General features: G+C 40.5%; 2 protein-coding genes across 6 annotated transcripts; both read right to left on the bottom strand.

Annotated features, from left to right (window-relative positions):
- Positions 1 to 16: 16 nt before the first annotated feature.
- On the bottom strand, positions 17 to 9,938 carry LOC5508210 (dentin sialophosphoprotein). Of its 3 annotated transcripts, none has more exons than XM_048729814.1 (8): positions 6,439 to 9,938; positions 6,088 to 6,239; positions 5,363 to 5,480; positions 4,354 to 4,416; positions 3,879 to 3,989; positions 3,602 to 3,644; positions 3,282 to 3,386; positions 17 to 2,021 (listed from the first exon to the last, which is right to left on the bottom strand). In XM_048729814.1, the coding sequence occupies exons 1-8, from the start codon at positions 9,490 to 9,492 to the stop codon at positions 1,750 to 1,752; spliced, it is 3,918 nt and encodes a 1,305-aa protein (XP_048585771.1). In that variant the 5' UTR covers positions 9,493 to 9,938; the 3' UTR covers positions 17 to 1,749. The 3 variants fall into 3 exon arrangements, with proteins under 3 accessions (XP_048585771.1, XP_048585769.1, XP_048585770.1); XM_048729812.1 differs by having other exon boundaries at positions 5,363 to 5,483; XM_048729813.1 differs by having other exon boundaries at positions 17 to 2,018; positions 5,363 to 5,483; positions 6,439 to 9,936.
- Positions 9,939 to 10,198: 260 nt separating this feature from the next.
- LOC5525069 (transcriptional repressor protein YY1) lies at positions 10,199 to 27,965 on the bottom strand. 3 transcript variants are annotated; one of them, XM_048729817.1, is made up of 6 exons: positions 27,637 to 27,965; positions 27,226 to 27,361; positions 25,713 to 25,773; positions 25,328 to 25,420; positions 11,521 to 11,586; positions 10,199 to 11,306 (listed from the first exon to the last, which is right to left on the bottom strand). In XM_048729817.1, the coding sequence occupies exons 1-6, from the start codon at positions 27,926 to 27,928 to the stop codon at positions 11,127 to 11,129; spliced, it is 828 nt and encodes a 275-aa protein (XP_048585774.1). In that variant the 5' UTR covers positions 27,929 to 27,965; the 3' UTR covers positions 10,199 to 11,126. The 3 variants fall into 3 exon arrangements, with proteins under 3 accessions (XP_048585774.1, XP_048585772.1, XP_048585773.1); XM_048729815.1 differs by having other exon boundaries at positions 27,496 to 27,965; XM_048729816.1 differs by having other exon boundaries at positions 27,574 to 27,964.
- Positions 27,966 to 27,978: the final 13 nt, after the last annotated feature.

Here is a 27,978-nt window from a genome sequence, read left to right on the forward strand (position 1 = left end):
ATATAAGATAAACAAATTTTAATGGCATAATTTTATTTCATTTTGGTGTGTGTTAACCGCCAATTTTCTTTGGCGTTATAATAGCTATAACCCTGTATTTAACCCTTGCTATAATTTGCATAAGACTGGTTAATGGATGCTCTATATTAAGATAAAAAATATACATATTATATATCTTATATGAGTGGTTTTCTATCAGATACTCTTTATAAGGTTAATTAGTGTCAGGGAGTGTTCATTAAGAACCCTGAGGGGCTGGGGGGGGGGGGGGGGGGGGGGTAGAGATACCGAGTCAGCTTAAGTGTCAGACCCTAATAAAAAAGAGTATTATTTTATAAAAAGAGCTTTTTTTTCCTCTCCAACTTTTGAAAAATAAAATCACCTGATACTCGGGGTAATATGGAGAGGGGATGTCTATGAAAATCTTTAAGCATCAAAGATGATGCTCTAAAACAATGGAGCCCTCTACCAAAATCCTGGGAATTCTTACAGGGGGAGAGGGGGGGGGGGGCTCTGAAATTGTAAGGTGTCCTGAGTCAAAATCTTCCCTTCTCCCCTCAGGATTTCTGATAAAAACTTCCTTACCAGAGGCATACAGACTCAAAGAAATACCAAATTTACATATCTCTATTTGAATTACTGTTGTCAAAGTAATATACACCTATTTAAAATAAGGTTGCACTTGAGAACCCATTTACCGGATAACCCGCGGTAGTTCATGGGTAGCACGTAAACAACTGAATCCTTGTATCTGAAAGCTATGTGAATGTTCATATAAGAACATGGACCAGAATTCTACAGCTTTTGGAGCCTGGATTTGTATTTTATTTACGCTCATTTGCTTGTTTACTTAATACCCATAAAGCACTGCGTGTTACGATACACACATTCTCCGAGTGCAACCTTATTTGAAATAGGTGTATGTAGTAATGTCAAGGTGGTTAGTGTGAAGATCGTTGAAAAAAATGATGAGACTAGCTTAGTGAGGTTACAAGCTTTGTTGCTAGGTCATTTTTTTTCTTGTTCCCTTTTTAAAATTACCACATTTAAAAGCACATATTTCAATAACAACGGATTCTGGAAGGTTGCTGAATGATTAATATGCGATTTAAGGATTAATTTGCTGGAGGCTTGGCCTGAATATAAATAAAAGCTACCCATTCTTTTAATGTTATTGTTGTAAAACAAAAAAAAAGGAATCATTCAAAATTTTAAGCAGTAAATCATTGGTTTTATCACGATTTGCCAAGCATTCAAGAGATTTCTAAAAACTTGAAAAAATCAATAAGGTCAATTTTTAACACAGAAATTTCCCTTCAATCTTTTTCCTATCTTGGTTTCTCATGGGCTATTAAACACTGAGAGATATAACTATACACTATGAGTACTGCTTTGTTAGCTTTACCACTATACACACACTAGATCTGGAAGGCCAGAGCCACTTTTCCAACACCAGATACTGGCATTACTTGTAATGTTTGCGGCAAACCAGACTAATTTGTCAAGGCGGCCAGACTGCACTTTACCACCCCCCCCCCCCCCAAAAAAAAAAATTAAAGTGGTGTTCTGGTAATCACCAACTATAATGGACAAACATTATTCATATTACATATGTTAGAGATATATCAACATACACTATGATTGTGACGTAGGGAGGACCTAACTTTTACAGTTTATAATCCCTTTGAAAACTGTCACTTTTAATAACTACTCAACTGGAAGTGAACACTGATAAAAGTGTTTGTCAAATCACTTGGATTTCAATGGGAACATAAGCACTTTAGAGAGCATGAATGAAAGATCTTCCAAATCATCTGCTATCTCCTTAGCAGCACCACTGAGGTCTTTATTGCCTTGGTCACTATTCAATGGGATGAGGACATTGCCAAATTTGAAGACTTTCTTCGCCTCTGCCCCACTGGGTAGAGAAGGACTCTCTGCAAAGGGACTGGGACTGGCTGTGTCTGATGGCTGGAGACTGAGGCCAAGTAGCTCCTGCTCATATACACCTCTGTTCTCTGCTAGTAACAAAATGCAGCATTAATAAAACTCATCATGAATGAAAATATAATTTTATAACCTATAGAACTTATGGAGATATTTCATGTTATAAGTGATAATGTGATATAAGTTTTCAAAGCAAATTGTTTTCCTTATTAAACTAAGATAGTTAAAAATCAACTTTTCCCCAAGAGTTCTAAAAGGTTGAAAAACAATTACGATGCCTTAAGAGAGTCATTACCAGCATTCCACTAAATTAAACAGACAAGTTGACTAGAGTAAATAAATAAGCTTTAGACTGATTTGCTTGCTTTCTGCAATGCTTGTTGTTACATTTCTTGATGCCCTGAGAATCAAGTTATCAATGATGGCATGTATTTGTCGCACCCTTGACTCCTACTGTACATGAAGTCTTCCAATTTTTGTTGTCTGACCAACTAACCAACCAACCAACCAACCAACCAACCAACCAACCAACCAACCAACCAACCAACCAACCAACCAACCAACCAACCAACCAACCAACCAACCAACCAACCAACCAACCAACCAACCAACCAACCAACCAACCAACCAACCAACCAACCAACCAACCAACCAACCAACCAACCAACCAACCAACCAACCAACCAACCAACCAACCAACCAACCAACCAACCAACCAACCAACCAACCAACCAACCAACCAACCAACCAACCAACCAACCAACCAACCAACCAACCAACCAACCAACCAACCAACCAACCAACCAACCAACCAACCAACCAGCCAACCAACCAACCAGCCAACCAACCAACCAACCAACCAACCAACCAACCAACCAACCAACCAACCAACCAACCAACCAACCAACCAACCAACCAACTAACTAACTAACTAACTAACTTACTAACTAGCTAGCCTAGACTAACTAACTAACCCATAGCATCTTAAAATACACTTGATATAAGAAATATAGTAAAAACAGCATTTTTTCAATGAAAAATGCTTTACATGTACCTTTGTAACCCAAATCCCCTTGCCTAGGATCCCCTCCCCCCTTTCAGTGTTGTAGTCTGACACCTCGAACCTTTGTCCTCAACACTGAATAGGGGAGAGCGGGAAATTATTGTGTTTCCACTTTAGAAAAAAAATGACATGTTGAGGATATATCAACTGAATTAGAAATCATGTTATCAACCATTAAATTTGCTGATTATATAGTGAAATAAAAGAACAATAAGCAACATGGTGTCATCTACTTCTTTAACATTGCTGCCCTGAGTAGAGATGTACATACCAGGCTTGCGTTCAGAGGTGCTGGAAGCCAGGAAGTCTAAGTCTAGGGAAGAGGACTCAGACGACAAGCTGTCAGACGATGAGTTGTCCTTGGAATCTAGAGGTGCTAAAAGAAAAACATAAATCAAAGACTGTTCTGGAGCAGTAGCTAAAATCAATGTGACAACATTTGTATCGCTGCAATAGCATTGATATTACTGTATTTAGCATTACAACATAGGGTATGAAGAAGAGGAAAAAATGTTCTGAATAATTTTCATGCAGAGATAACCAAATTTTGTATTCAGGGTCCAACAAACCTTATCACTTATCACAACTAACCTGATTGTCTGGAAAGAGCAGATTTGGCCAGGCCCAAACCAACCTAAGATTAGAATTTAGATCAGAATTAAACGAATTAGAACAATAACAATAAAAATAATGATAACAATAAAAATAAAAATAATGATAATGATAATGATAAAAATGATAATAAAGATATGGCAATACAGATAATAATAGCGATAACTGTATTGATACTTCTGACTATAATATATGATGATCAATATAAAATATTGAAACCTAAGAGATTTCAAGTACAGGGAAAAAAATGACTCACATTAGGAAATTGCATGCTTGAATGTGAAGGAAGGCTGAATGGATCTTGTGTGAATGTAGTGTCCTGGGTATGAGATGGAGCAACTCCTCCTCTTGTAGGTTCCAAGAGGCCCTTTAAACATGTTCACATCAATGTCAATGTAAGAAACAATAAAACCAAAAATATTTAATGAATGAGGTCAAATTTAAAAGATTTCAAAATCTGATGATGTCCTAGCTTGGATTCATTGGGGCTAACATTTTACCCACACAAAGAAACTTGCACTAAATCTTGCTTTCTGTTTGGTAATACAATTTTTTTGTTATTACAAAAAAAATCTGCACAATTTTGAGGTGAGGCACCGTGATGAAGGTGAACCATAACCTTGACATACTTTGACATGGAAGCACCTTTCCTTGCGATAAACTTGCAAGAGTGAAGGAATATATACAATATAATCGTTAATATAAGACTTATAAATATAAAATTAATTTACCATTCCAGTGGAAAAAAATGGCATCACAGTTGATTTAGATGTAGACTGAAAACTTGTAGTGGTCTGTAAAAAGATAAAAACATGGTGTTATATACATCTATTGCATTGCAACAATGACCCAATAATGACTGACAAGTGCACAAATGAGTGACAGGTGCACAAATGAGTGACAGGTGCACAAATTAGTGACAAGTGTACAAATGAGTGACAGGTGCACAAATTAGTGACAGGTGCACAAGTGACTGGCAAGTGTACAAGTGACTGACAAGTGCATAAATTAGTGACAGGTGCACAAATGAGTGACAAGTGTACAAATGAGTGACAAGTGCACAAATGAGAGACAAGTGTACAAGTGAGTGACAAGTGCACAAATGAGTGACAAGTGCACAAATGAGTGACAAGTGTACAAGTGAGTGACAGGTGCACAAATGAGTGACAAGTGTACAAATGAGTGACAAGTGTACAAATGAGTGACAAGTGTACAAATGAGTGACAAGTGCATAAATGAGTGACAAGTGCACAAATGAGTGACAAGTGCACAAATGAGTGACAGGTGCACAAGTGACAAGTGTACAAATGAGTGACAAGTGCATAAATTAGTGACAGGTGCACAAATGAGTGACAAGTGTACAAATGAGTGACAAGTGCACAAATGAGAGACAAGTGTACAAGTGAGTGACAAGTGCACAAATGAGTGACAAGTGCACAAATGAGTGACAAGTGTACAAGTGAGTGACAGGTGCACAAATGAGTGACAAGTGTACAAATGAGTGACAAGTGTACAAATGAGTGACAAGTGTACAAATGAGTGACAAGTGCATAAATGAGTGACAAGTGCACAAATGAGTGACAAGTGCACAAATGAGTGACAGGTGCACAAGTGACAAGTGTACAAATGAGTGACAAGTGTACAAATGAGTGACAAATGCACAAATGGGTGACAGGTTCACAAGTGACAAGTGCGCAAGTGATCGGCAAGAGGGTAACATAGTGTCATGACATGCAATACCTGTGATCTGACAGGTAGCATGTTGAGGGCTTCCAGCAACTTGCTGTGATGGCAAGAGAGTGACCACTCAAATCTTAGACTGCCATCTTGTTGGGACATAAGTAGCTCCTTCAACATACTGCTGATTGAAAAAGAAATGTCATTGCCATTTCGAGTTGCTTGATAATTGCATAAAAATATATCATATTAAAACGTAATATATTGCATAAAAAGTGCTTCAAAAACTTGTTTGTTAGCCATTTTGCCTATTACAGAAAGTGGGTGGATTTGGTCATGGGAATGGAGTTTTTTTACACTCCTATGGTAAAGAAGGGTCGAATGGAATACACTTCATCACTCCTGGTTACCATAGTAGTTTAACATACAAATACTAATGAAGCCTTTGATAATAACAAATAATGCCAAATACAAGCAAACAAAAAGAGACATTGAATGCCTATTATTTTCTTGTTTCCAATATTAGTCTGCTAGATGCAAAATTAACTGTGAGGTTAAAAAAGATGTGATGGTACTCTGTCTCAAAAATTAGTGAGCTACAGTAATCAGCAAAGATATATTTTTAAGAATGACCCAACTTGGAACTGAGAGGCACAACTTTCTTGTGGCCCTCTCTCCAACACAGAGGCCATGCCTGCGATCATACTCTATAATAGACTATTAATTTAATACTCATTTTACTAAGCCAGTTTAAAATAAAAGATTAGGGATCCATATAACTCACAAACCTTGATTTGTTGTTTTCCAGTATTTTAAGCAAAAATGACACTACCAAAGATTTGCCAAGCTTAAAGTCATCTGGTCGTGTAATACTCAGAGAAACTGGACCAGCAAGCTGACTAATCATACTGTTTGGGTGTGGTTTGAAGATTGACAATCCCTGGTAATACAAATTGCACATTTATGTCAACACCATGTCTACTTCTGTGCTAAAAAAAATCACAGTTACGGTAGCTTATCCTGTGGTGGTATTTGACAAAAACAAAAAAGGAATGTATACCTTTTGCAAAAATCACAGTTACAGTTACAGTTACTGCTAATCCTGCATTGGTCTTTGACAAAACATAACACATGTATACCTTTTGTGAAGTACTGCTTTGAGATATGGTTGTTGTTTCTATAGATGTTTTTTTGAAGGTAGTATCTGAAGGATCTGAATGACTCTTGTTTGCACTAGAAAATTCAGCAAAACCAGATGTTTCAGATGAGCTGAAATCTGCAAAGCCATCATCCACACGCTCTTTTTCATTTGAGGGGTTTGCTTGACTTTGTTTTGTTTGCAAAGCAATTTTAGGGATAACAGTCTTTAAAGAGTTGCTCTTCATATCAGAGTCGCTGAAATCTCCAAAATCATCATCCTTGTTTGCATTTAACTTTCCTTTTTGTCCAGTGCAGCCATCACTTTTATTGTAAGACTCTTTTGTGGGAGTTTCAAAGTTACTAAAATCCCCATAATCATCACTGTCACTTGTTTCTGTTGATTTCAATTGTTTCTGTTCAGGGGGTGAGGCCTTCTGAGCAGAGGAAAAAGTATCAAAATTGTCCTTAGCTGGTATGGCTTCTGATGACTTAAAATCATCAAAATCAGCAAAACCATCATGATTGTCATCATCATCATTATCAGCACCAGTATGCATAACTGATGTCTTAAGTGACTGATTTTTCAAGTTTTCTGGAGAACCAGAAAAAGCATTGAAATCGTCCTTGGCTGCTGATGGGGTTGATGTGTGAAAGTCATCAAAACCATTATCCTCATTGTCTTCAGTTGATATCGCACTTTGGTTTTCCTTCGAATTTTGCTCCTCATCATCTGTTTTGAGTGCTGATGCTTTGAGGCCATCAAAACTCCCAAACTCATTATCATCTGCAATTTGATTCTCTACCAATCTTGTTTTACAACCGTGGGAACCCTCAATCTTACTATCAGTTGTTGTAGTTATAGATGTTTTGAAGCCATCAAAATCACCAAAGTCATCATCATCTTCATTTTGATTCTCTTCCAATACCATTTTATGACCGTGTGAACCCTCAAACTTACTATCAGTTGTTGTAGTTACAGATGCTTTGAAGCCATCAAAATCACCAAAGTCATCATCATCTTCATTTTGATTCTCTTCCAATCTTGTTTTATAACAGTGTGAACCCTTAATCTTACTATCAGTTGTTGTAGGTATAGATACTTTGAAGCCATCAAAATCACCAAAGTCATCATCATCTTCATTTTGATTCTCTTCAAATCCCATTTTATGACCGTGTGAACCCTCAAGCTTACTATCAGTTGTTGTAGTTACAGATGCTTTGAAGCCATCAAAATCACCAAAGTCATCATCATCCTCTTTTTGTTTCTCTTCCAATCCCATTTTATGACCGTGTGAACCCTCAAACTTACTATCAGTTGTTGTAGTTACAGATGCTTTGAAGCCATCAAAATCACCAAAGTCATCGTCCTCATTTTTCTCAAATCTTATTTTATAAATGTGTGGATCATCAGACTTGCTATCAGTTGTTGTAGGTATAGAGGCCTTGAACCCATCAAAATCATCAAAGTCATCATCATTGTGACTAGCAACAGTAGCATGGATGGAATTATCAGTAGGTTGTTCAACACCATCTTCATTACCTTTTGTGATTGCCTGTAAGTTACTAAAACTATTATCATCATCTGGAGTATCTTTCCCACTATAAGAACTAATGTCCATTTGCAATGAGGGTAATTCCTTGGAAGACTGTTGACCCTCTGAAGAGCTTTCTGCAAATTCACCAAAGTGATTATCGCCAGGTTCTTTGTCTGAAGAAAGTGCTGCACATGAAAAATGCCTATTGTCTCCTTGATGTCTTAATTCTTTTGGACTGTCTCTATTCCTTTGAGAATCACTTACATGCCTGGATTTAACAATAGATATTCCCTTACTTCCAGACTGAGACCCACCGGAGTCTTTAAATCCATAATCTGAATTACCTTGTTCCCTTTTGCTATCAAGCTGTGAATCAGAAGTAGATGATGCCATTTCCTTAGGTGAAAAGGAATTATCTTTACAAGTGGAACCACCAAATCCATTATCTCCAGAACTAATGCTCTCTATATCACTATGGCCAGTTTTAGAACTTGTTAAATCATCCAGAGGTGGGGGACTATGTAATGCAAAATCCCCAAAGTCTTCATCAGAGGATAGGTTGCCCAGTGACTCAACCTTCTTATGATCATCAATTTCATGTGGCTCTTCCTTGTTAGTTGTTCCGGATTTACCAGTGTCAAACAAGATACCTTCAGACCCAGATGCATGTTTATCATTATGATTTGACGGCTGATTATTAGATACTTGCACAGAAGTACTGCTTTTGTAAGCAGGCAAATTAGATGGGACTTGTGAGCTCTGGAAACTTTCAAAGTCATCATCACTGTCTGAAAAACATTCAAACCCATCCTGAACACCTGGGGATTTTGCAACTTTTGACACATGGTTATCAGGTATACTCTCTTTTATGTGGTGGGACTGAAAATCATCTCCATCAACATTTGAGACATGGAAATTATTTGGAGATAAGTTCACAGGCAATACACTTCCATTACTACTCTTTACTGCATGCATATCAGGTTGGACTTCTGAACTCTGAAAACTTTCAAATTCTTCATCACTGTCTGAGAAACACCCAAAATTATCCGAAGCCTTTAGAGAATTTTCGGTTTTTCTATTGCTGTCCTTTGGAAACTTCTCTATGCTTGGTGATGTTTTTGTTGCATTCGATGGTGTTATCGTCCAACTGGTGGCCAAAGAATCTTTCGCGTTTCCATCATCGCTAAAATTTCCGAAACTTGCAAAGCCACCAAAATCATCATCTTTTGTATTATCACTTGGATCAGGAGAAGTGTTTTGATTTGAGATCGACGCACCATTGATGGATTCGTTGCATAACTGAGATGCCTTGCTCGTATCGCTGAGGTTAGCCGCTAATTTCGATTGATTGTCCCTGAAAACGATATCACCGTCATCATCCTCAAGGGTGTCATCTAGCGGTGGGGGCCCATCAGCGAAGACAGAGCCTAAGTTTGCTCCATATAAATTCGAGTTCTTCAGTCCATAGTTGTATTTGGACTTCTTGTCATACTGGGAAGTCAAATAATGCTCGCTCATCTTTCTTGGTAGATCTCTCCTTCTCTAAAATATACGCATCTTCAAGTAAAAGACCTATAAACTTTATGACCGTAGATACTTTGTGAACGGCGTACAAATTATAATGGTTAATAACAAGGAAGTAAAATGTGTCCAATTGTGTTCCGGAGACGGCACTAGGCTATCGCTTCCATTTTCAGTCTTTGATTTCAAAAGCTTAGTGTTATCCTATGATTTCCTGACATCAGGCTATAGGCGTAAGGTAGCATTTCCTATCTTTCAAGGAAACAATAATCGTAAAAGTGTTCAGGTTGTAAGTAAGGGTAGTTTCTCTTATTTTAGTGGTGGTAGTTCGTTTCTATTTCGCGACATCAGCACCAGCCCGCCATTACAATCCCAGCATCCTTTGTGGTAGTTCGATTATTTTCACGGCCTCGTCCCCAGAGCCTTCTGGGTAATTTCCAATATGGCGTCTAGCTGACGACGTCACATTAAATATTACCCAGAAGACCTTGGGGGAGAGGTAGGATCATTTTCTCTTGGTTGAGCGCAGTCCGTCCCCTCCCCCAAAGATTTAGGGTAAAAATTTTGATACCCAAAAATCAATGGGAACGATCGACTTCCTGGTTCAACCCACCTAAAAAAATGGCAAGTGTGACAAATTGCTTGCATTAATTAACCCCTGAACAAAACAAGAAAATACATTCACACAAACCATGACCCAACATGACACAAATAACTTTTATTATCTTTCTACAAGAGAATCATTGTGACATTTTTTTTTCAAAAGCTTAAAATATGATACTTCCAGGCCTAGGTCGCCATCTGCCAATGCATAAAAGTCTTGAAATGGGGGTAGTCTTGCCTTAAAACTTCTTACTCTTTAATTCAAAGAGTATAATAACTTATAATAAAATGCTTAGGTACTTCCTTTTGGTTCAGAGTATTATCTATTATGGGGAGCCATATTTTAGGGAAAAGTCCCAAAAATTATGTAGTGGTGTGGAATGTTAACAGAAAACAACTCAGACATCGTCCTTTCTGACCCAGTGGCTATTTGCTGAGCACACTATGACAAACTTCAGCTGAACACAAGGGTCCAGAAGACTTTTCTCTATCTGCTACACAAGGCTAACCCATCCGACCAATCAGAACAATCTGGACCAATCAGAACAATCTGGACCAATAAGAACAATCTGGCGCTTCAGTCATTATCAGTTATATAGTGTGTGTAGTGTTTGTTAAAATGAAAAGAGGCAAGGTTAAGATCTTCACCAAAAATAAAGCTAAGTTAATAAAATAAAAATCATAGAATTATGGGAGGGGATCTACTTTTTGTCCAAGATGGAAAATCAGTTTAAGGCTTCAAGGACTGGTTAATTTACTAAACACTAATAGCAAGAGTGTAACAGGAGCATGACTGGCTCGGTCCACGGCACTGGTTCCGCTGTTTTTTTCCAAATTCTCTCTTACTCGAATGAGGAGTTGTCTTTTCTACAAATATATACATTCCCTTTCCAGTCCTTACTGCAGATAACTATATCCACAGTACAGCCTAGATAGACTGTGATTATGTTACAATCGAAGAGCACTGGAATCCTAAGGAGAGATTCCTTTGCTCTGCACTTGGTTTGAGCGAAGATTCTATCAACAGTTCAAGACTTGCCACCTTTGGCATGGGTTAGAATATGTGATTTCAGGTTTGTAGACTGTGCAAATCTCTTGTTACATGCATCGAACGGACAGACGTACGGCCTGTCTCCTGTGTGTATACGCACATGGGTGCGCAGGTTGAAATCTAATGAGAACCTCTTTCCACATCCTTCAAAAGTACACTATGGAAAAAAATAAACAGAAAAAATATCAATGACTGCAAAAGATCAAGAGGAAATGTCAAAGCCTTATACCTTCTGCTAGATCAATTAGCAAATGCCAAATCAAAAAGATTTTGTTTACGGTTTGATTGTTTCAATCAAAATTCTTTCAGTATATAGAGCAGTTAAAAATTAGCTTAAATGGGGCCTTGAATGCATTTTGTTTTTACTTTACCTGGAAGGGCTTCTCTCCCGTATGAACCAGCTGATGTCTTTTCAGTTTCGAACTCTCTACAAATGCCTGTAAACAAACAATAATTTCAGATGACAACAAAGGCAATATCTTTTCACCATCTGTTGTTTTTTTGGTGACGAGCAAGGAGGTTTCCAATGCAAACGTGTACTCTACTGACCTTGCCACATTCTACACTCTACTGACACACCCTACACTTATATGTACTCTAGCTAGGGTCATGTGTATTGTACTGACCTTGCCACATTCTACACTCTACTGACACACCCTACACTTATATGTACTCTAGCTAGGGCCATGTGTATTGTACTGACCTTGCCACATTCTACACTCTACTGACACACCCTACACTTATATGTACTCTAGCTAGGGCCATGTGTATTGTACTGACCTTGCCACATTCTACACTCTACTGACACACCCTACACTTATATGTACTCTAGCTAGGGTCATGTGTATTGTACTGACCTTGCCACATTCTACACTCTACTGACACACCCTACACTTATATGTACTCTAGCTAGGGTCATGTGTATTGTACTGACCTTGCCCCATTCTACACTCTACTGACACACCCTACACTTATATGTACTCTAGCTAGGGTCATGTGTATTGTACTGACCTTGCCACATTCTACACTCTACTGACACACCCTACACTTATATGTACTCTAGCTAGGGTCATGTGTATTGTACTGACCTTGCCACATTCTACACTCTACTGACACACCCTACACTTATATGTACTCTAGCTAGGGCCATGTGTATTGTACTGACCTTGCCACATTCTACACTCTACTGACACACCCTACACTTATATGTACTCTAGCTAGGGCCATGTGTATTGTACTGACCTTGCCACATTCTACACTCTACTGACACACCCTACACTTATATGTACTCTAGCTAGGGTCATGTGTATTGTACTGACCTTGCCACATTCTACACTCTACTGACACACCCTACACTTATATGTACTCTAGCTAGGGTCATGTGTATTGTACTGACCTTGCCCCATTCTACACTCTACTGACACACCCTACACTTATATGTACTCTAGCTAGGGTCATGTGTATTGTACTGACCTTGCCACATTCTACACTCTACTGACACACCCTACACTTATATGTACTCTAGCTAGGGTCATGTGTATTGTACTGACCTTGCCACATTCTACACTCTACTGACACACCCCACACTTATATGTACTCTAGCTAGGGTCATGTGTATTGTACTGACCTTGCCACATTCTACACTCTACTGACACACCCTACACTTATATGTACTCTAGCTAGGGTCATGTGTATTGTACTGACCTTGCCACATTCTACACTCTACTGACACACCCTACACTTATATGTACTCTAGCTAGGGGCATGTGTACTCTACTGACTTTGCCACATTCTACACTCTACTGACACACCCTACACTTATATGTACTCTAGCTAGGGTCATGTGTATTCTACTGACCTTGCCCCATTCTACACTCTACTGACACACCCTACACTTATATGTACTCTAGCTAGGGTCATGTGTATTGTACTGACCTTGCCACATTCTACACTCTACTGACACACCCTACACTTATATGTACTCTAGCTAGGGTCATGTGTATTGTACTGACCTTGCCACATTCTACACTCTACTGACACACCCTACACTTATATGTACTCTAGCTAGGGTCATGTGTATTGTACTGACCTTGCCACATTCTACACTCTACTGACACACCCTACACTTATATGTACTCTAGCTAGGGTCATGTGTATTGTACTGACCTTGCCACATTCTACACTCTACTGACACACCCTACACTTATATGTACTCTAGCTAGGGTCATGTGTATTGTACTGACCTTGCCACATTCTACACTCTACTGACACACCCTACACTTATATGTACTCTAGCTAGGGTCATGTGTATTGTACTGACCTTGCCACATTCTACACTCTACTGACACACCCTACACTTATATGTACTCTAGCTAGGGTCATGTGTATTGTACTGACCTTGCCACATTCTACACTCTACTGACACACCCTATACTTATATGTACTCTAGCTAGGGTCATGTGTATTGTACTGACCTTGCCACATTCTACACTCTACTGACACACCCTACACTTATATGTACTCTAGCTAGGGTCATGTGTATTGTACTGACCTTGCCACATTCTACACTCTACTGACACACCCTACACTTATATGTACTCTAGCTAGGGTCATGTGTATTGTACTGACCTTGCCACATTCTACACTCTACTGACACACCCTACACTTATATGTACTCTAGCTCGGGTCATGTGTATTGTACTGACCTTGCCACATTCTACACTCTACTGACACACCCTACACTTATATGTACTCTAGCTAGGGTCATGTGTACTCTACTGACCTTGCCACATTCTACACTCTACTGACACACCCTACACTTATATGTACTCTAGCTAGGGTCATGTGTATTGTACTGACCTTGCCACATTCTACACTCTACTGACACACCCTACACTTATATGTACTCTAGCTAGGGTCATGTGTATTGTACTGACCTTGCCACATTCTACACTCTACTGACACACCCTACACTTATATGTACTCTAGCTAGGGTCATGTGTATTGTACTGACCTTGCCACATTCTACACTCTACTGACACACCCTACACTTATATGTACTCTAGCTAGGGTCATGTGTATTGTACTGACCTTGCCACATTCTACACTCTACTGACACACCCTACACTTATATGTACTCTAGCTAGGGTCATGTGTATTGTACTGACCTTGCCACATTCTACACTCTACTGACACACCCTATACTTATATGTACTCTAGCTAGGGTCATATGTATTGTACTGACCTTGCCACATTCTACACTCTACTGACACACCCTACACTTATATGTACTCTAGCTAGGGTCATGTGTATTGTACTGACCTTGCCACATTCTACACTCTACTGACACACCCTACACTTATATGTACTCTAGCTAGGGTCATGTGTATTGTACTGACCTTGCCACATTCTACACTCTACTGACACACCCTACACTTATATGTACTCTAGCTAGGGTCATGTGTATTGTACTGACCTTGCCACATTCTACACTCTACTGACACACCCTACACTTATATGTACTCTAGCTCGGGTCATGTGTATTGTACTGACCTTGCCACATTCTACACTCTACTGACACACCCTACACTTATATGTACTCTAGCTAGGGTCATGTGTACTCTACTGACCTTGCCACATTCTACACTCTACTGACACACCCTACACTTATATGTACTCTAGCTAGGGTCATGTGTATTGTACTGACCTTGCCACATTCTACACTCTACTGACACACCCTACACTTATATGTACTCTAGCTCGGGTCATGTGTATTGTACTGACCTTGCCACATTCTACACTCTACTGACACACCCTACACTTATATGTACTCTAGCTAGGGTCATGTGTATTGTACTGACCTTGCCACATTCTACACTCTACTGACACACCCTACACTTATATGCACTCTAGCTAGGGTCATGTGTATTGTACTGACCTTGCCACATTCTACACTCTACTGACACACCCTACACTTATATGTACTCTAGCTAGGGTCATGTGTATTGTACTGACCTTGCCACATTCTACACTCTACTGACACACCCTACACTTATATGTACTCTAGCTAGGGTCATGTGTATTGTACTGACCTTGCCACATTCTACACTCTACTGACACACCCTACACTTATATGTACTCTAGCTAGGGTCATGTGTATTGTACTGACCTTGTCCCATTCTACACTCTACTGACACACCCTACACTTATATGTACTCTAGCTAGGGTCATGTGTATTGTACTGACCTTGCCACATTCTACACTCTACTGACACACCCTACACTTATATGTACTCTAGCTAGGGTCATGTGTATTGTACTGACCTTACCACATTCTACACTCTACTGACACACCCTACACTTATATGTACTCTAGCTAGGGTCATGTGTATTCTACTGACCTTGCCACATTCTACACTCTACTGACACACCCTACACTTATATGTACTCTAGCTAGGGTCATGTGTACTCTACTGACCTTGCCACATTCTACACTCTACTGACACACCCTACACTTATATGTACTCTAGCTAGGGTCATGTGTATTGTACTGACCTTGCCACATTCTACACTCTACTGACACACCCTACACTTATATGTACTCTAGCTAGGGTCATGTGTATTGTACTGACCTTGCCACATTCTACACTCTACTGACACACCCTACACTTATATGTACTCTAGCTAGGGTCATGTGTATTGTACTGACCTTGCCACATTCTACACTCTACTGACACACCCTACACTTATATGTACTCTAGCTCGGGTCATGTGTATTGTACTGACCTTGCCACATTCTACACTCTACTGACACACCCTACACTTATATGTACTCTAGCTAGGGTCATGTGTACTCTACTGACCTTGCCACATTCTACACTCTACTGACACACCCTACACTTATATGTACTCTAGCTAGGGTCATGTGTATTGTACTGACCTTGCCACATTCTACACTCTACTGACACACCCTACACTTATATGTACTCTAGCTAGGGTCATGTGTATTGTACTGACCTTGCCACATTCTACACTCTACTGACACACCCTACACTTATATGTACTCTAGCTAGGGTCATGTGTATTGTACTGACCTTGCCACATTCTACACTCTACTGACACACCCTACACTTATATGTACTCTAGCTAGGGTCATGTGTATTGTACTGACCTTGCCACATTCTACACTCTACTGACACACCCTACACTTATATGTACTCTAGCTAGGGTCATGTGTATTGTACTGACCTTGCCACATTCTACACTCTACTGACACACCCTACACTTATATGTACTCTAGCTAGGGTCATGTGTATTGTACTGACCTTGCCACATTCTACACTCTACTGACACACCCTACACTTATATGTACTCTAGCTAGGGCCATGTGTATTGTACTGACCTTGCCACATTCTACACTCTACTGACACACCCTACACTTATATGTACTCTAGCTAGGGCCATGTGTATTGTACTGACCTTGCCACATTCTACACTCTACTGACACACCCTATACTTATATGTACTCTAGCTAGGGTCATGTGTATTGTACTGACCTTGCCACATTCTACACTCTACTGACACACCCTACACTTATATGTACTCTAGCTAGGGTCATGTGTATTGTACTGACCTTGCCCCATTCTACACTCTACTGACACACCCTACACTTATATGTACTCTAGCTAGGGTCATGTGTATTGTACTGACCTTGCCACATTCTACACTCTACTGACACACCCTACACTTATATGTACTCTAGCTAGGGTCATGTGTATTGTACTGACCTTGCCACATTCTACACTCTACTGACACACCCCACACTTATATGTACTCTAGCTAGGGTCATGTGTATTGTACTGACCTTGCCACATTCTACACTCTACTGACACACCCTACACTTATATGTACTCTAGCTAGGGGCATGTGTACTCTACTGACTTTGCCACATTCTACACTCTACTGACACACCCTACACTTATATGTACTCTAGCTAGGGTCATGTGTATTCTACTGACCTTGCCCCATTCTACACTCTACTGACACACCCTACACTTATATGTACTCTAGCTAGGGTCATGTGTATTGTACTGACCTTGCCACATTCTACACTCTACTGACACACCCTACACTTATATGTACTCTAGCTAGGGTCATGTGTATTGTACTGACCTTGCCACATTCTACACTCTACTGACACACCCTACACTTATATGTACTCTAGCTAGGGTCATGTGTATTGTACTGACCTTGCCACATTCTACACTCTACTGACACACCCTACACTTATATGTACTCTAGCTAGGGTCATGTGTATTGTACTGACCTTGCCACATTCTACACTCTACTGACACACCCTACACTTATATGTACTCTAGCTAGGGTCATGTGTATTGTACTGACCTTGCCACATTCTACACTCTACTGACACACCCTACACTTATATGTACTCTAGCTAGGGTCATGTGTATTGTACTGACCTTGCCACATTCTACACTCTACTGACACACCCTACACTTATATGTACTCTAGCTAGGGCCATGTGTATTGTACTGACCTTGCCACATTCTACACTCTACTGACACACCCTACACTTATATGTACTCTAGCTAGGGCCATGTGTATTGTACTGACCTTGCCACATTCTACACTCTACTGACACACCCTACACTTATATGTACTCTAGCTAGGGTCATGTGTATTGTACTGACCTTGCCACATTCTACACTCTACTGACACACCCTACACTTATATGTACTCTAGCTAGGGTCATGTGTATTGTACTGACCTTGCCCCATTCTACACTCTACTGACACACCCTACACTTATATGTACTCTAGCTAGGGTCATGTGTATTGTACTGACCTTGCCACATTCTACACTCTACTGACACACCCTACACTTATATGTACTCTAGCTAGGGTCATGTGTATTGTACTGACCTTGCCACATTCTACACTCTACTGACACACCCCACACTTATATGTACTCTAGCTAGGGTCATGTGTATTGTACTGACCTTGCCACATTCTACACTCTACTGACACACCCTACACTTATATGTACTCTAGCTAGGGTCATGTGTATTGTACTGACCTTGCCACATTCTACACTCTACTGACACACCCTACACTTATATGTACTCTAGCTAGGGGCATGTGTACTCTACTGACTTTGCCACATTCTACACTCTACTGACACACCCTACACTTATATGTACTCTAGCTAGGGTCATGTGTATTCTACTGACCTTGCCCCATTCTACACTCTACTGACACACCCTACACTTATATGTACTCTAGCTAGGGTCATGTGTATTGTACTGACCTTGCCACATTCTACACTCTACTGACACACCCTACACTTATATGTACTCTAGCTAGGGTCATGTGTATTGTACTGACCTTGCCACATTCTACACTCTACTGACACACCCTACACTTATATGTACTCTAGCTAGGGTCATGTGTATTGTACTGACCTTGCCACATTCTACACTCTACTGACACACCCTACACTTATATGTACTCTAGCTCGGGTCATGTGTATTGTACTGACCTTGCCACATTCTACACTCTACTGACACACCCTACACTTATATGTACTCTAGCTAGGGTCATGTGTACTCTACTGACCTTGCCACATTCTACACTCTACTGACACACCCTACACTTATATGTACTCTAGCTAGGGTCATGTGTATTGTACTGACCTTGCCACATTCTACACTCTACTGACACACCCTACACTTATATGCACTCTAGCTAGGGTCATGTGTATTGTACTGACCTTGCCACATTCTACACTCTACTGACACACCCTACACTTATATGTACTCTAGCTAGGGTCATGTGTATTGTACTGACCTTGCCACATTCTACACTCTACTGACACACCCTACACTTATATGTACTCTAGCTAGGGTCATGTGTATTGTACTGACCTTGCCACATTCTACACTCTACTGACACACCCTACACTTATATGTACTCTAGCTAGGGTCATGTGTATTGTACTGACCTTGTCCCATTCTACACTCTACTGACACACCCTACACTTATATGTACTCTAGCTAGGGTCATGTGTATTGTACTGACCTTGCCACATTCTACACTCTACTGACACACCCTACACTTATATGTACTCTAGCTAGGGTCATGTGTATTGTACTGACCTTACCACATTCTACACTCTACTGACACACCCTACACTTATATGTACTCTAGCTAGGGTCATGTGTATTCTACTGACCTTGCCACATTCTACACTCTACTGACACACCCTACACTTATATGTACTCTAGCTAGGGTCATGTGTACTCTACTGACCTTGCCACATTCTACACTCTACTGACACACCCTACACTTATATGTACTCTAGCTAGGGTCATGTGTATTGTACTGACCTTGCCACATTCTACACTCTACTGACACACCCTACACTTATATGTACTCTAGCTAGGGTCATGTGTATTGTACTGACCTTGCCACATTCTACACTCTACTGACACACCCTACACTTATATGTACTCTAGCTAGGGTCATGTGTATTGTACTGACCTTGCCACATTCTACACTCTACTGACACACCCTACACTTATATGTACTCTAGCTCGGGTCATGTGTATTGTACTGACCTTGCCACATTCTACACTCTACTGACACACCCTACACTTATATGTACTCTAGCTAGGGTCATGTGTACTCTACTGACCTTGCCACATTCTACACTCTACTGACACACCCTACACTTATATGTACTCTAGCTAGGGTCATGTGTATTGTACTGACCTTGCCACATTCTACACTCTACTGACACACCCTACACTTATATGTACTCTAGCTAGGGTCATGTGTATTGTACTGACCTTGCCACATTCTACACTCTACTGACACACCCTACACTTATATGTACTCTAGCTAGGGTCATGTGTATTGTACTGACCTTGCCACATTCTACACTCTACTGACACACCCTACACTTATATGTACTCTAGCTAGGGTCATGTGTATTGTACTGACCTTGCCACATTCTACACTCTACTGACACACCCTACACTTATATGTACTCTAGCTAGGGTCATGTGTATTGTACTGACCTTGCCACATTCTACACTCTACTGACACACCCTACACTTATATGTACTCTAGCTAGGGTCATGTGTATTGTACTGACCTTGCCACATTCTACACTCTACTGACACACCCTACACTTATATGTACTCTAGCTAGGGCCATGTGTATTGTACTGACCTTGCCACATTCTACACTCTACTGACACACCCTACACTTATATGTACTCTAGCTAGGGCCATGTGTATTGTACTGACCTTGCCACATTCTACACTCTACTGACACACCCTACACTTATATGTACTCTAGCTAGGGTCATGTGTATTGTACTGACCTTGCCACATTCTACACTCTACTGACACACCCTACACTTATATGTACTCTAGCTAGGGTCATGTGTATTGTACTGACCTTGCCCCATTCTACACTCTACTGACACACCCTACACTTATATGTACTCTAGCTAGGGTCATGTGTATTGTACTGACCTTGCCACATTCTACACTCTACTGACACACCCTACACTTATATGTACTCTAGCTAGGGTCATGTGTATTGTACTGACCTTGCCACATTCTACACTCTACTGACACACCCCACACTTATATGTACTCTAGCTAGGGTCATGTGTATTGTACTGACCTTGCCACATTCTACACTCTACTGACACACCCTACACTTATATGTACTCTAGCTAGGGGCATGTGTACTCTACTGACTTTGCCACATTCTACACTCTACTGACACACCCTACACTTATATGTACTCTAGCTAGGGTCATGTGTATTCTACTGACCTTGCCCCATTCTACACTCTACTGACACACCCTACACTTATATGTACTCTAGCTAGGGTCATGTGTATTGTACTGACCTTGCCACATTCTACACTCTACTGACACACCCTACACTTATATGTACTCTAGCTAGGGTCATGTGTATTGTACTGACCTTGCCACATTCTACACTCTACTGACACACCCTACACTTATATGTACTCTAGCTAGGGTCATGTGTATTGTACTGACCTTGCCACATTCTACACTCTACTGACACACCCTACACTTATATGTACTCTAGCTAGGGTCATGTGTATTGTACTGACCTTGCCACATTCTACACTCTACTGACACACCCTACACTTATATGTACTCTAGCTAGGGTCATGTGTATTGTACTGACCTTGCCACATTCTACACTCTACTGACACACCCTACACTTATATGTACTCTAGCTAGGGTCATGTGTATTGTACTGACCTTGCCACATTCTACACTCTACTGACACACCCTACACTTATATGTACTCTAGCTAGGGCCATGTGTATTGTACTGACCTTGCCACATTCTACACTCTACTGACACACCCTACACTTATATGTACTCTAGCTAGGGCCATGTGTATTGTACTGACCTTGCCACATTCTACACTCTACTGACACACCCTACACTTATATGTACTCTAGCTAGGGTCATGTGTATTGTACTGACCTTGCCACATTCTACACTCTACTGACACACCCTACACTTATATGTACTCTAGCTAGGGTCATGTGTATTGTACTGACCTTGCCCCATTCTACACTCTACTGACACACCCTACACTTATATGTACTCTAGCTAGGGTCATGTGTATTGTACTGACCTTGCCACATTCTACACTCTACTGACACACCCTACACTTATATGTACTCTAGCTAGGGTCATGTGTATTGTACTGACCTTGCCACATTCTACACTCTACTGACACACCCCACACTTATATGTACTCTAGCTAGGGTCATGTGTATTGTACTGACCTTGCCACATTCTACACTCTACTGACACACCCTACACTTATATGTACTCTAGCTAGGGTCATGTGTATTGTACTGACCTTGCCACATTCTACACTCTACTGACACACCCTACACTTATATGTACTCTAGCTAGGGGCATGTGTACTCTACTGACTTTGCCACATTCTACACTCTACTGACACACCCTACACTTATATGTACTCTAGCTAGGGTCATGTGTATTCTACTGACCTTGCCCCATTCTACACTCTACTGACACACCCTACACTTATATGTACTCTAGCTAGGGTCATGTGTATTGTACTGACCTTGCCACATTCTACACTCTACTGACACACCCTACACTTATATGTACTCTAGCTAGGGTCATGTGTATTGTACTGACCTTGCCACATTCTACACTCTACTGACACACCCTACACTTATATGTACTCTAGCTAGGGTCATGTGTATTGTACTGACCTTGCCACATTCTACACTCTACTGACACACCCTACACTTATATGTACTCTAGCTAGGGTCATGTGTATTGTACTGACCTTGCCACATTCTACACTCTACTGACACACCCTACACTTATATGTACTCTAGCTAGGGTCATGTGTATTGTACTGACCTTGCCACATTCTACACTCTACTGACACACCCTACACTTATATGTACTCTAGCTAGGGTCATGTGTATTGTACTGACCTTGCCACATTCTACACTCTACTGACACACCCTACACTTATATGTACTCTAGCTAGGGTCATGTGTATTGTACTGACCTTGCCACATTCTACACTCTACTGACACACCCTATACTTATATGTACTCTAGCTAGGGTCATATGTATTGTACTGACCTTGCCACATTCTACACTCTACTGACACACCCTACACTTATATGTACTCTAGCTAGGGTCATGTGTATTGTACTGACCTTGCCACATTCTACACTCTACTGACACACCCTACACTTATATGTACTCTAGCTAGGGTCATGTGTATTGTACTGACCTTGCCACATTCTACACTCTACTGACACACCCTACACTTATATGTACTCTAGCTCGGGTCATGTGTATTGTACTGACCTTGCCACATTCTACACTCTACTGACACACCCTACACTTATATGTACTCTAGCTAGGGTCATGTGTACTCTACTGACCTTGCCACATTCTACACTCTACTGACACACCCTACACTTATATGTACTCTAGCTAGGGTCATGTGTATTGTACTGACCTTGCCACATTCTACACTCTACTGACACACCCTACACTTATATGTACTCTAGCTAGGGTCATGTGTATTGTACTGACCTTGCCACATTCTACACTCTACTGACACACCCTACACTTATATGTACTCTAGCTAGGGTCATGTGTATTGTACTGACCTTGCCACATTCTACACTCTACTGACACACCCTACACTTATATGTACTCTAGCTAGGGTCATGTGTATTGTACTGACCTTGCCACATTCTACACTCTACTGACACACCCTACACTTATATGTACTCTAGCTAGGGTCATGTGTATTGTACTGACCTTGCCACATTCTACACTCTACTGACACACCCTACACTTATATGTACTCTAGCTAGGGTCATGTGTATTGTACTGACCTTGCCACATTCTACACTCTACTGACACACCCTATACTTATATGTACTCTAGCTAGGGTCATATGTATTGTACTGACCTTGCCACATTCTACACTCTACTGACACACCCTACACTTATATGTACTCTAGCTAGGGTCATGTGTATTGTACTGACCTTGCCACATTCTACACTCTACTGACACACCCTACACTTATATGTACTCTAGCTAGGGTCATGTGTATTGTACTGACCTTGCCACATTCTACACTCTACTGACACACCCTACACTTATATGTACTCTAGCTCGGGTCATGTGTATTGTACTGACCTTGCCACATTCTACACTCTACTGACACACCCTACACTTATATGTACTCTAGCTAGGGTCATGTGTACTCTACTGACCTTGCCACATTCTACACTCTACTGACACACCCTACACTTATATGTACTCTAGCTAGGGTCATGTGTATTGTACTGACCTTGCCACATTCTACACTCTACTGACACACCCTACACTTATATGTACTCTAGCTCGGGTCATGTGTATTGTACTGACCTTGCCACATTCTACACTCTACTGACACACCCTACACTTATATGTACTCTAGCTAGGGTCATGTGTATTGTACTGACCTTGCCACATTCTACACTCTACTGACACACCCTACACTTATATGTACTCTAGCTAGGGTCATGTGTATTGTACTGACCTTGCCACATTCTACACTCTACTGACACACCCTACACTTATATGTACTCTAGCTAGGGTCATGTGTATTGTACTGACCTTGCCACATTCTACACTCTACTGACACACCCTATACTTATATGTACTCTAGCTCGGGTCATGTGTATTGTACTGACCTTGCCACATTCTACACTCTACTGACACACCCTACACTTATATGTACTCTAGCTAGGGTCATGTGTACTCTACTGACCTTGCCACATTCTACACTCTACTGACACACCCTACACTTATATGTACTCTAGCTAGGGTCATGTGTATTGTACTGACCTTGCCACATTCTACACTCTACTGACACACCCTACACTTATATGTACTCTAGCTAGGGTCATGTGTATTGTACTGACCTTGCCACATTCTACACTCTACTGACACACCCTACACTTATATGTACTCTAGCTAGGGTCATGTGTATTGTACTGACCTTGCCACATTCTACACTCTACTGACACACCCTACACTTATATGTACTCTAGCTAGGGTCATGTGTATTGTACTGACCTTGCCACATTCTACACTCTACTGACACACCCTACACTTATATGTACTCTAGCTAGGGTCATGTGTATTGTACTGACCTTGTCCCATTCTACACTCTACTGACACACCCTACACTTATATGTACTCTAGCTAGGGTCATGTGTATTGTACTGACCTTGCCACATTCTACACTCTACTGACACACCCTACACTTATATGTACTCTAGCTAGGGTCATGTGTATTGTACTGACCTTACCACATTCTACACTCTACTGACACACCCTACACTTATATGTACTCTAGCTAGGGTCATGTGTATTCTACTGACCTTGCCACATTCTACACTCTACTGACACACCCTACACTTATATGTACTCTAGCTAGGGTCATGTGTACTCTACTGACCTTGCCACATTCTACACTCTACTGACACACCCTACACTTATATGTACTCTAGCTAGGGTCATGTGTATTGTACTGACCTTGCCACATTCTGCACACACATGTACTCTAGGGCCGTGTGTATGAAGATGCTTCCTCATCGCTGAATTATCTCTAAACATTTTTGTACAACCCTGAAAGAAAAAAGAATTAATGTGTAAGACAAATAACTACTCTAGCTCTTATACAATCAAGGACTTCTTACAATATAATTTTATAATTGGCCGAGTATGGATTATTGTATAATTGGCCAAGTATGGATGGATTATTTAGTGTTTATCTCATCAGAACTTCAAAAAAAACATATGCATATTTTTGTGTTTAAATGTATTACCATTAGGCTTGACTAGCCCATTTTAAGCCCTTATTTTAAGGCTAATATCCAGTTTAAAACAAACTAGAATCAATATATAATAAATATTTCACCTTGTGTGGACATGCAATTGTTCTTTGTGTGTCCTCTTCTTTTACTTTCTTTGGTCTCATTCTATGAAACAAACAGATAATTCATTAACACAAAGTCCTTAATACATACAGTGGAACGCAACTTGGATGACTTGGGGTGATACAATAAATATGAGACCTTTGTAACCTTAGTAAAACTACTTGGTGGTAAACATTTGAACCCCCACCCCCCCCCCCCCCCCCAACCAAAAAAAGGTAACTTTCCTGTCATTTGGCCGAACTCACGCCTGCTTCAGGAGATGCTGCTGCCCCAATAAGTGAAAGCTTGCACCCATGGTTAACTTGTGGAATGGAAAGGCTCTAAGGCATGCTATTGTGTGAGTCATCACATATTTCAATATTATCTGTTTATTGGTGGGAAACATGAAATAAATCATTGCATGTAAGGCATTTTAGCTCTAATTTCAGGGATACTTTTGAAATCATTTAGACATTCATCTGACGAATATTTGAATAGAAAGTAGACTGTGGAACTAAAAGCAGTAAAAAATGTGAAGTGAGTAACCAACAGCACATATTTGTATGGGCACTAGACATTTAACAACATGTGATTTGGCTGTTCTAATTGTTCTGCTAAATGGTGAAAAACACGGATAACAAACTATGACTTTCAAATTCTGATAAAAAAAATTACAAAGTCACAGCAATATTCTTCACTTTACACATCTACAAATGCACATTTTTTTATGCAAAACCATCAAAATCCTTTTTTACATCAGATGTCAAAAGTTATCATATCAATTAAAACAATCATAAATCCATGATTGGGTGCATAATGCTTTTGCACCAATAAAAATGCATGGATGTTGAACAGTGAATAAATTATTTAATACATCTAATATCCATGGTGTCATTTTTACATTGGAAGTTTACACTGAAAAATTAACACCAATCTTGGTGATGTCTTGCTTTTTTTTCAGACCATAAGAGTTGATATCGTCACACAAATAAAATGGCTTTGGTGTATTACATACAAAGCATTATAATAGCCAATCAAGAAGCATTTTAATAATTAAAAAATAATATATCTGGGATTTATTAAAACTGTTAAATCAAATAAGCATTTGGCTTTAATTTTACATATGATTTTTATATCGGCCTCTCAACAACAACAAAAAGAACCAGGGTTTGTGACCTCGTTAGTCTCGCTTACCAACACTGTAAAACCGCTTTAAGAACCAAGTCTTTTGTTCTGTAAGAGGCGAGTGGAATCACCAAAAAAGCTTTTATGCGACAATAATGCATCAAAATCAAAAAATATTTTATATTTTTTTCTTTTTTAAAGCCTTAGGTGTGTAATAGTGGGTATAGGATCATAAAAGCCTTCAAAATTGATCATGTCGTTGTTTGGGGTTCAACGGCCGCCATGTTGAAAGTCCGCCATTTTGGAAACGAAACAAAGCTCCGACCAAGGCTGCTGTTTGTCATGGGATTTTTCAAGATGGCTGCCGATGTGCACCGAAACCCAACTTACCTCGCAAACTCAGCTAACTGTTTCGGATCGCTGAGATCTATGCCAGGCAAGCCACCAGGAGGGATTTTTTTACCGGTCAAGTACTCGCTTAGATCTGAGTTGCTTTCTAGATCTTCTTGTTCGGCTTTTTTCTCCTCTAATGGCCGCCATGTCAGACATAAACAGAGAAGAAAACAAGACACAAAGTGAGTTCCGGAGCGATGGGAAGCAATGAGAACTCAAGAAAACGAACTACAGTGTAAAGGGGGGACGCCCGCACCAGAAACATACCCGAGGACCACATCCTCACGGCAAATTCGCCTTCGAGCGTCTTTATTTGAACTTGCTTTTGTTCCCATTTTCGCGTACCTGTGCGTTCAGCATCGCCATCTCTATCACTGTTAGCGGCAGTGCCAGATCCATAGGACCCACCTCCTCCGTGGCCTTTTCCGGATCTTCCAAGTCCTTTACTTCTCCCTGTTCTGCCTTTGCGGTGTTTTGTTGGCGGAGTTGTGGAGACAGAGACTTCGTCATGTACGATACTCGATTTTGACTCTTCGATAACTTCTTCTGTAGTTTGCACAACGACTTCTTCCCTCTCTGGCTCGGAGAGTGGTTGTAGGGCTATCATAGGCTGGGTCTCGATTTGGACATCTTGTTGTGGTTCGATCATCGTTTCTACCTCAACCTCCAGTTCACTCACACCAGCAGGCAAGTCGGCCATGTTGGCGCCCGAACTCACCTTCGCGGGGGTTCCCTGCTAACTGAAATCGA

The sequence above is a fragment of the Nematostella vectensis genome, chromosome 7 (assembly GCF_932526225.1).
Source record: "Nematostella vectensis chromosome 7, jaNemVect1.1, whole genome shotgun sequence".
Taxonomy (NCBI): Eukaryota; Metazoa; Cnidaria; class Anthozoa; order Actiniaria; family Edwardsiidae; genus Nematostella; species Nematostella vectensis.

What these genes read in the sequence shown, in the direction of transcription:
- LOC5525069 (XM_048729815.1), bottom strand. Translation starts at nt 27,928, where the DNA reads ATGGCCGACTTGCCTGCTGGTGTGAGTGAACTGGAGGTTGAGGTAGAA. An exon ending in CAATTGCATGTCCACACAAG is followed by an intron (nt 25,421 to 25,712) that starts GTGAAATATTTA and finishes TTTTTCTTTCAG; the next exon opens with GGTTGTACAAAAATGTTTAG. An exon ending in CGGGAGAGAAGCCCTTCCAG is followed by an intron (nt 11,307 to 11,520) that starts GTAAAGTAAAAA and finishes TTTTTTCCATAG; the next exon opens with TGTACTTTTGAAGGATGTGG.
- LOC5508210 (XM_048729812.1), bottom strand. Translation starts at nt 9,492, where the DNA reads ATGAGCGAGCATTATTTGACTTCCCAGTATGACAAGAAGTCCAAATAC. An exon ending in AAAGCAGTACTTCACAAAAG is followed by an intron (nt 6,240 to 6,438) that starts GTATACATGTGT and finishes TTGTATTACCAG; the next exon opens with GGATTGTCAATCTTCAAACC. An exon ending in CAAGCATGCAATTTCCTAAT is followed by an intron (nt 3,645 to 3,878) that starts GTGAGTCATTTT and finishes TTCTAATCTTAG; the next exon opens with GTTGGTTTGGGCCTGGCCAA.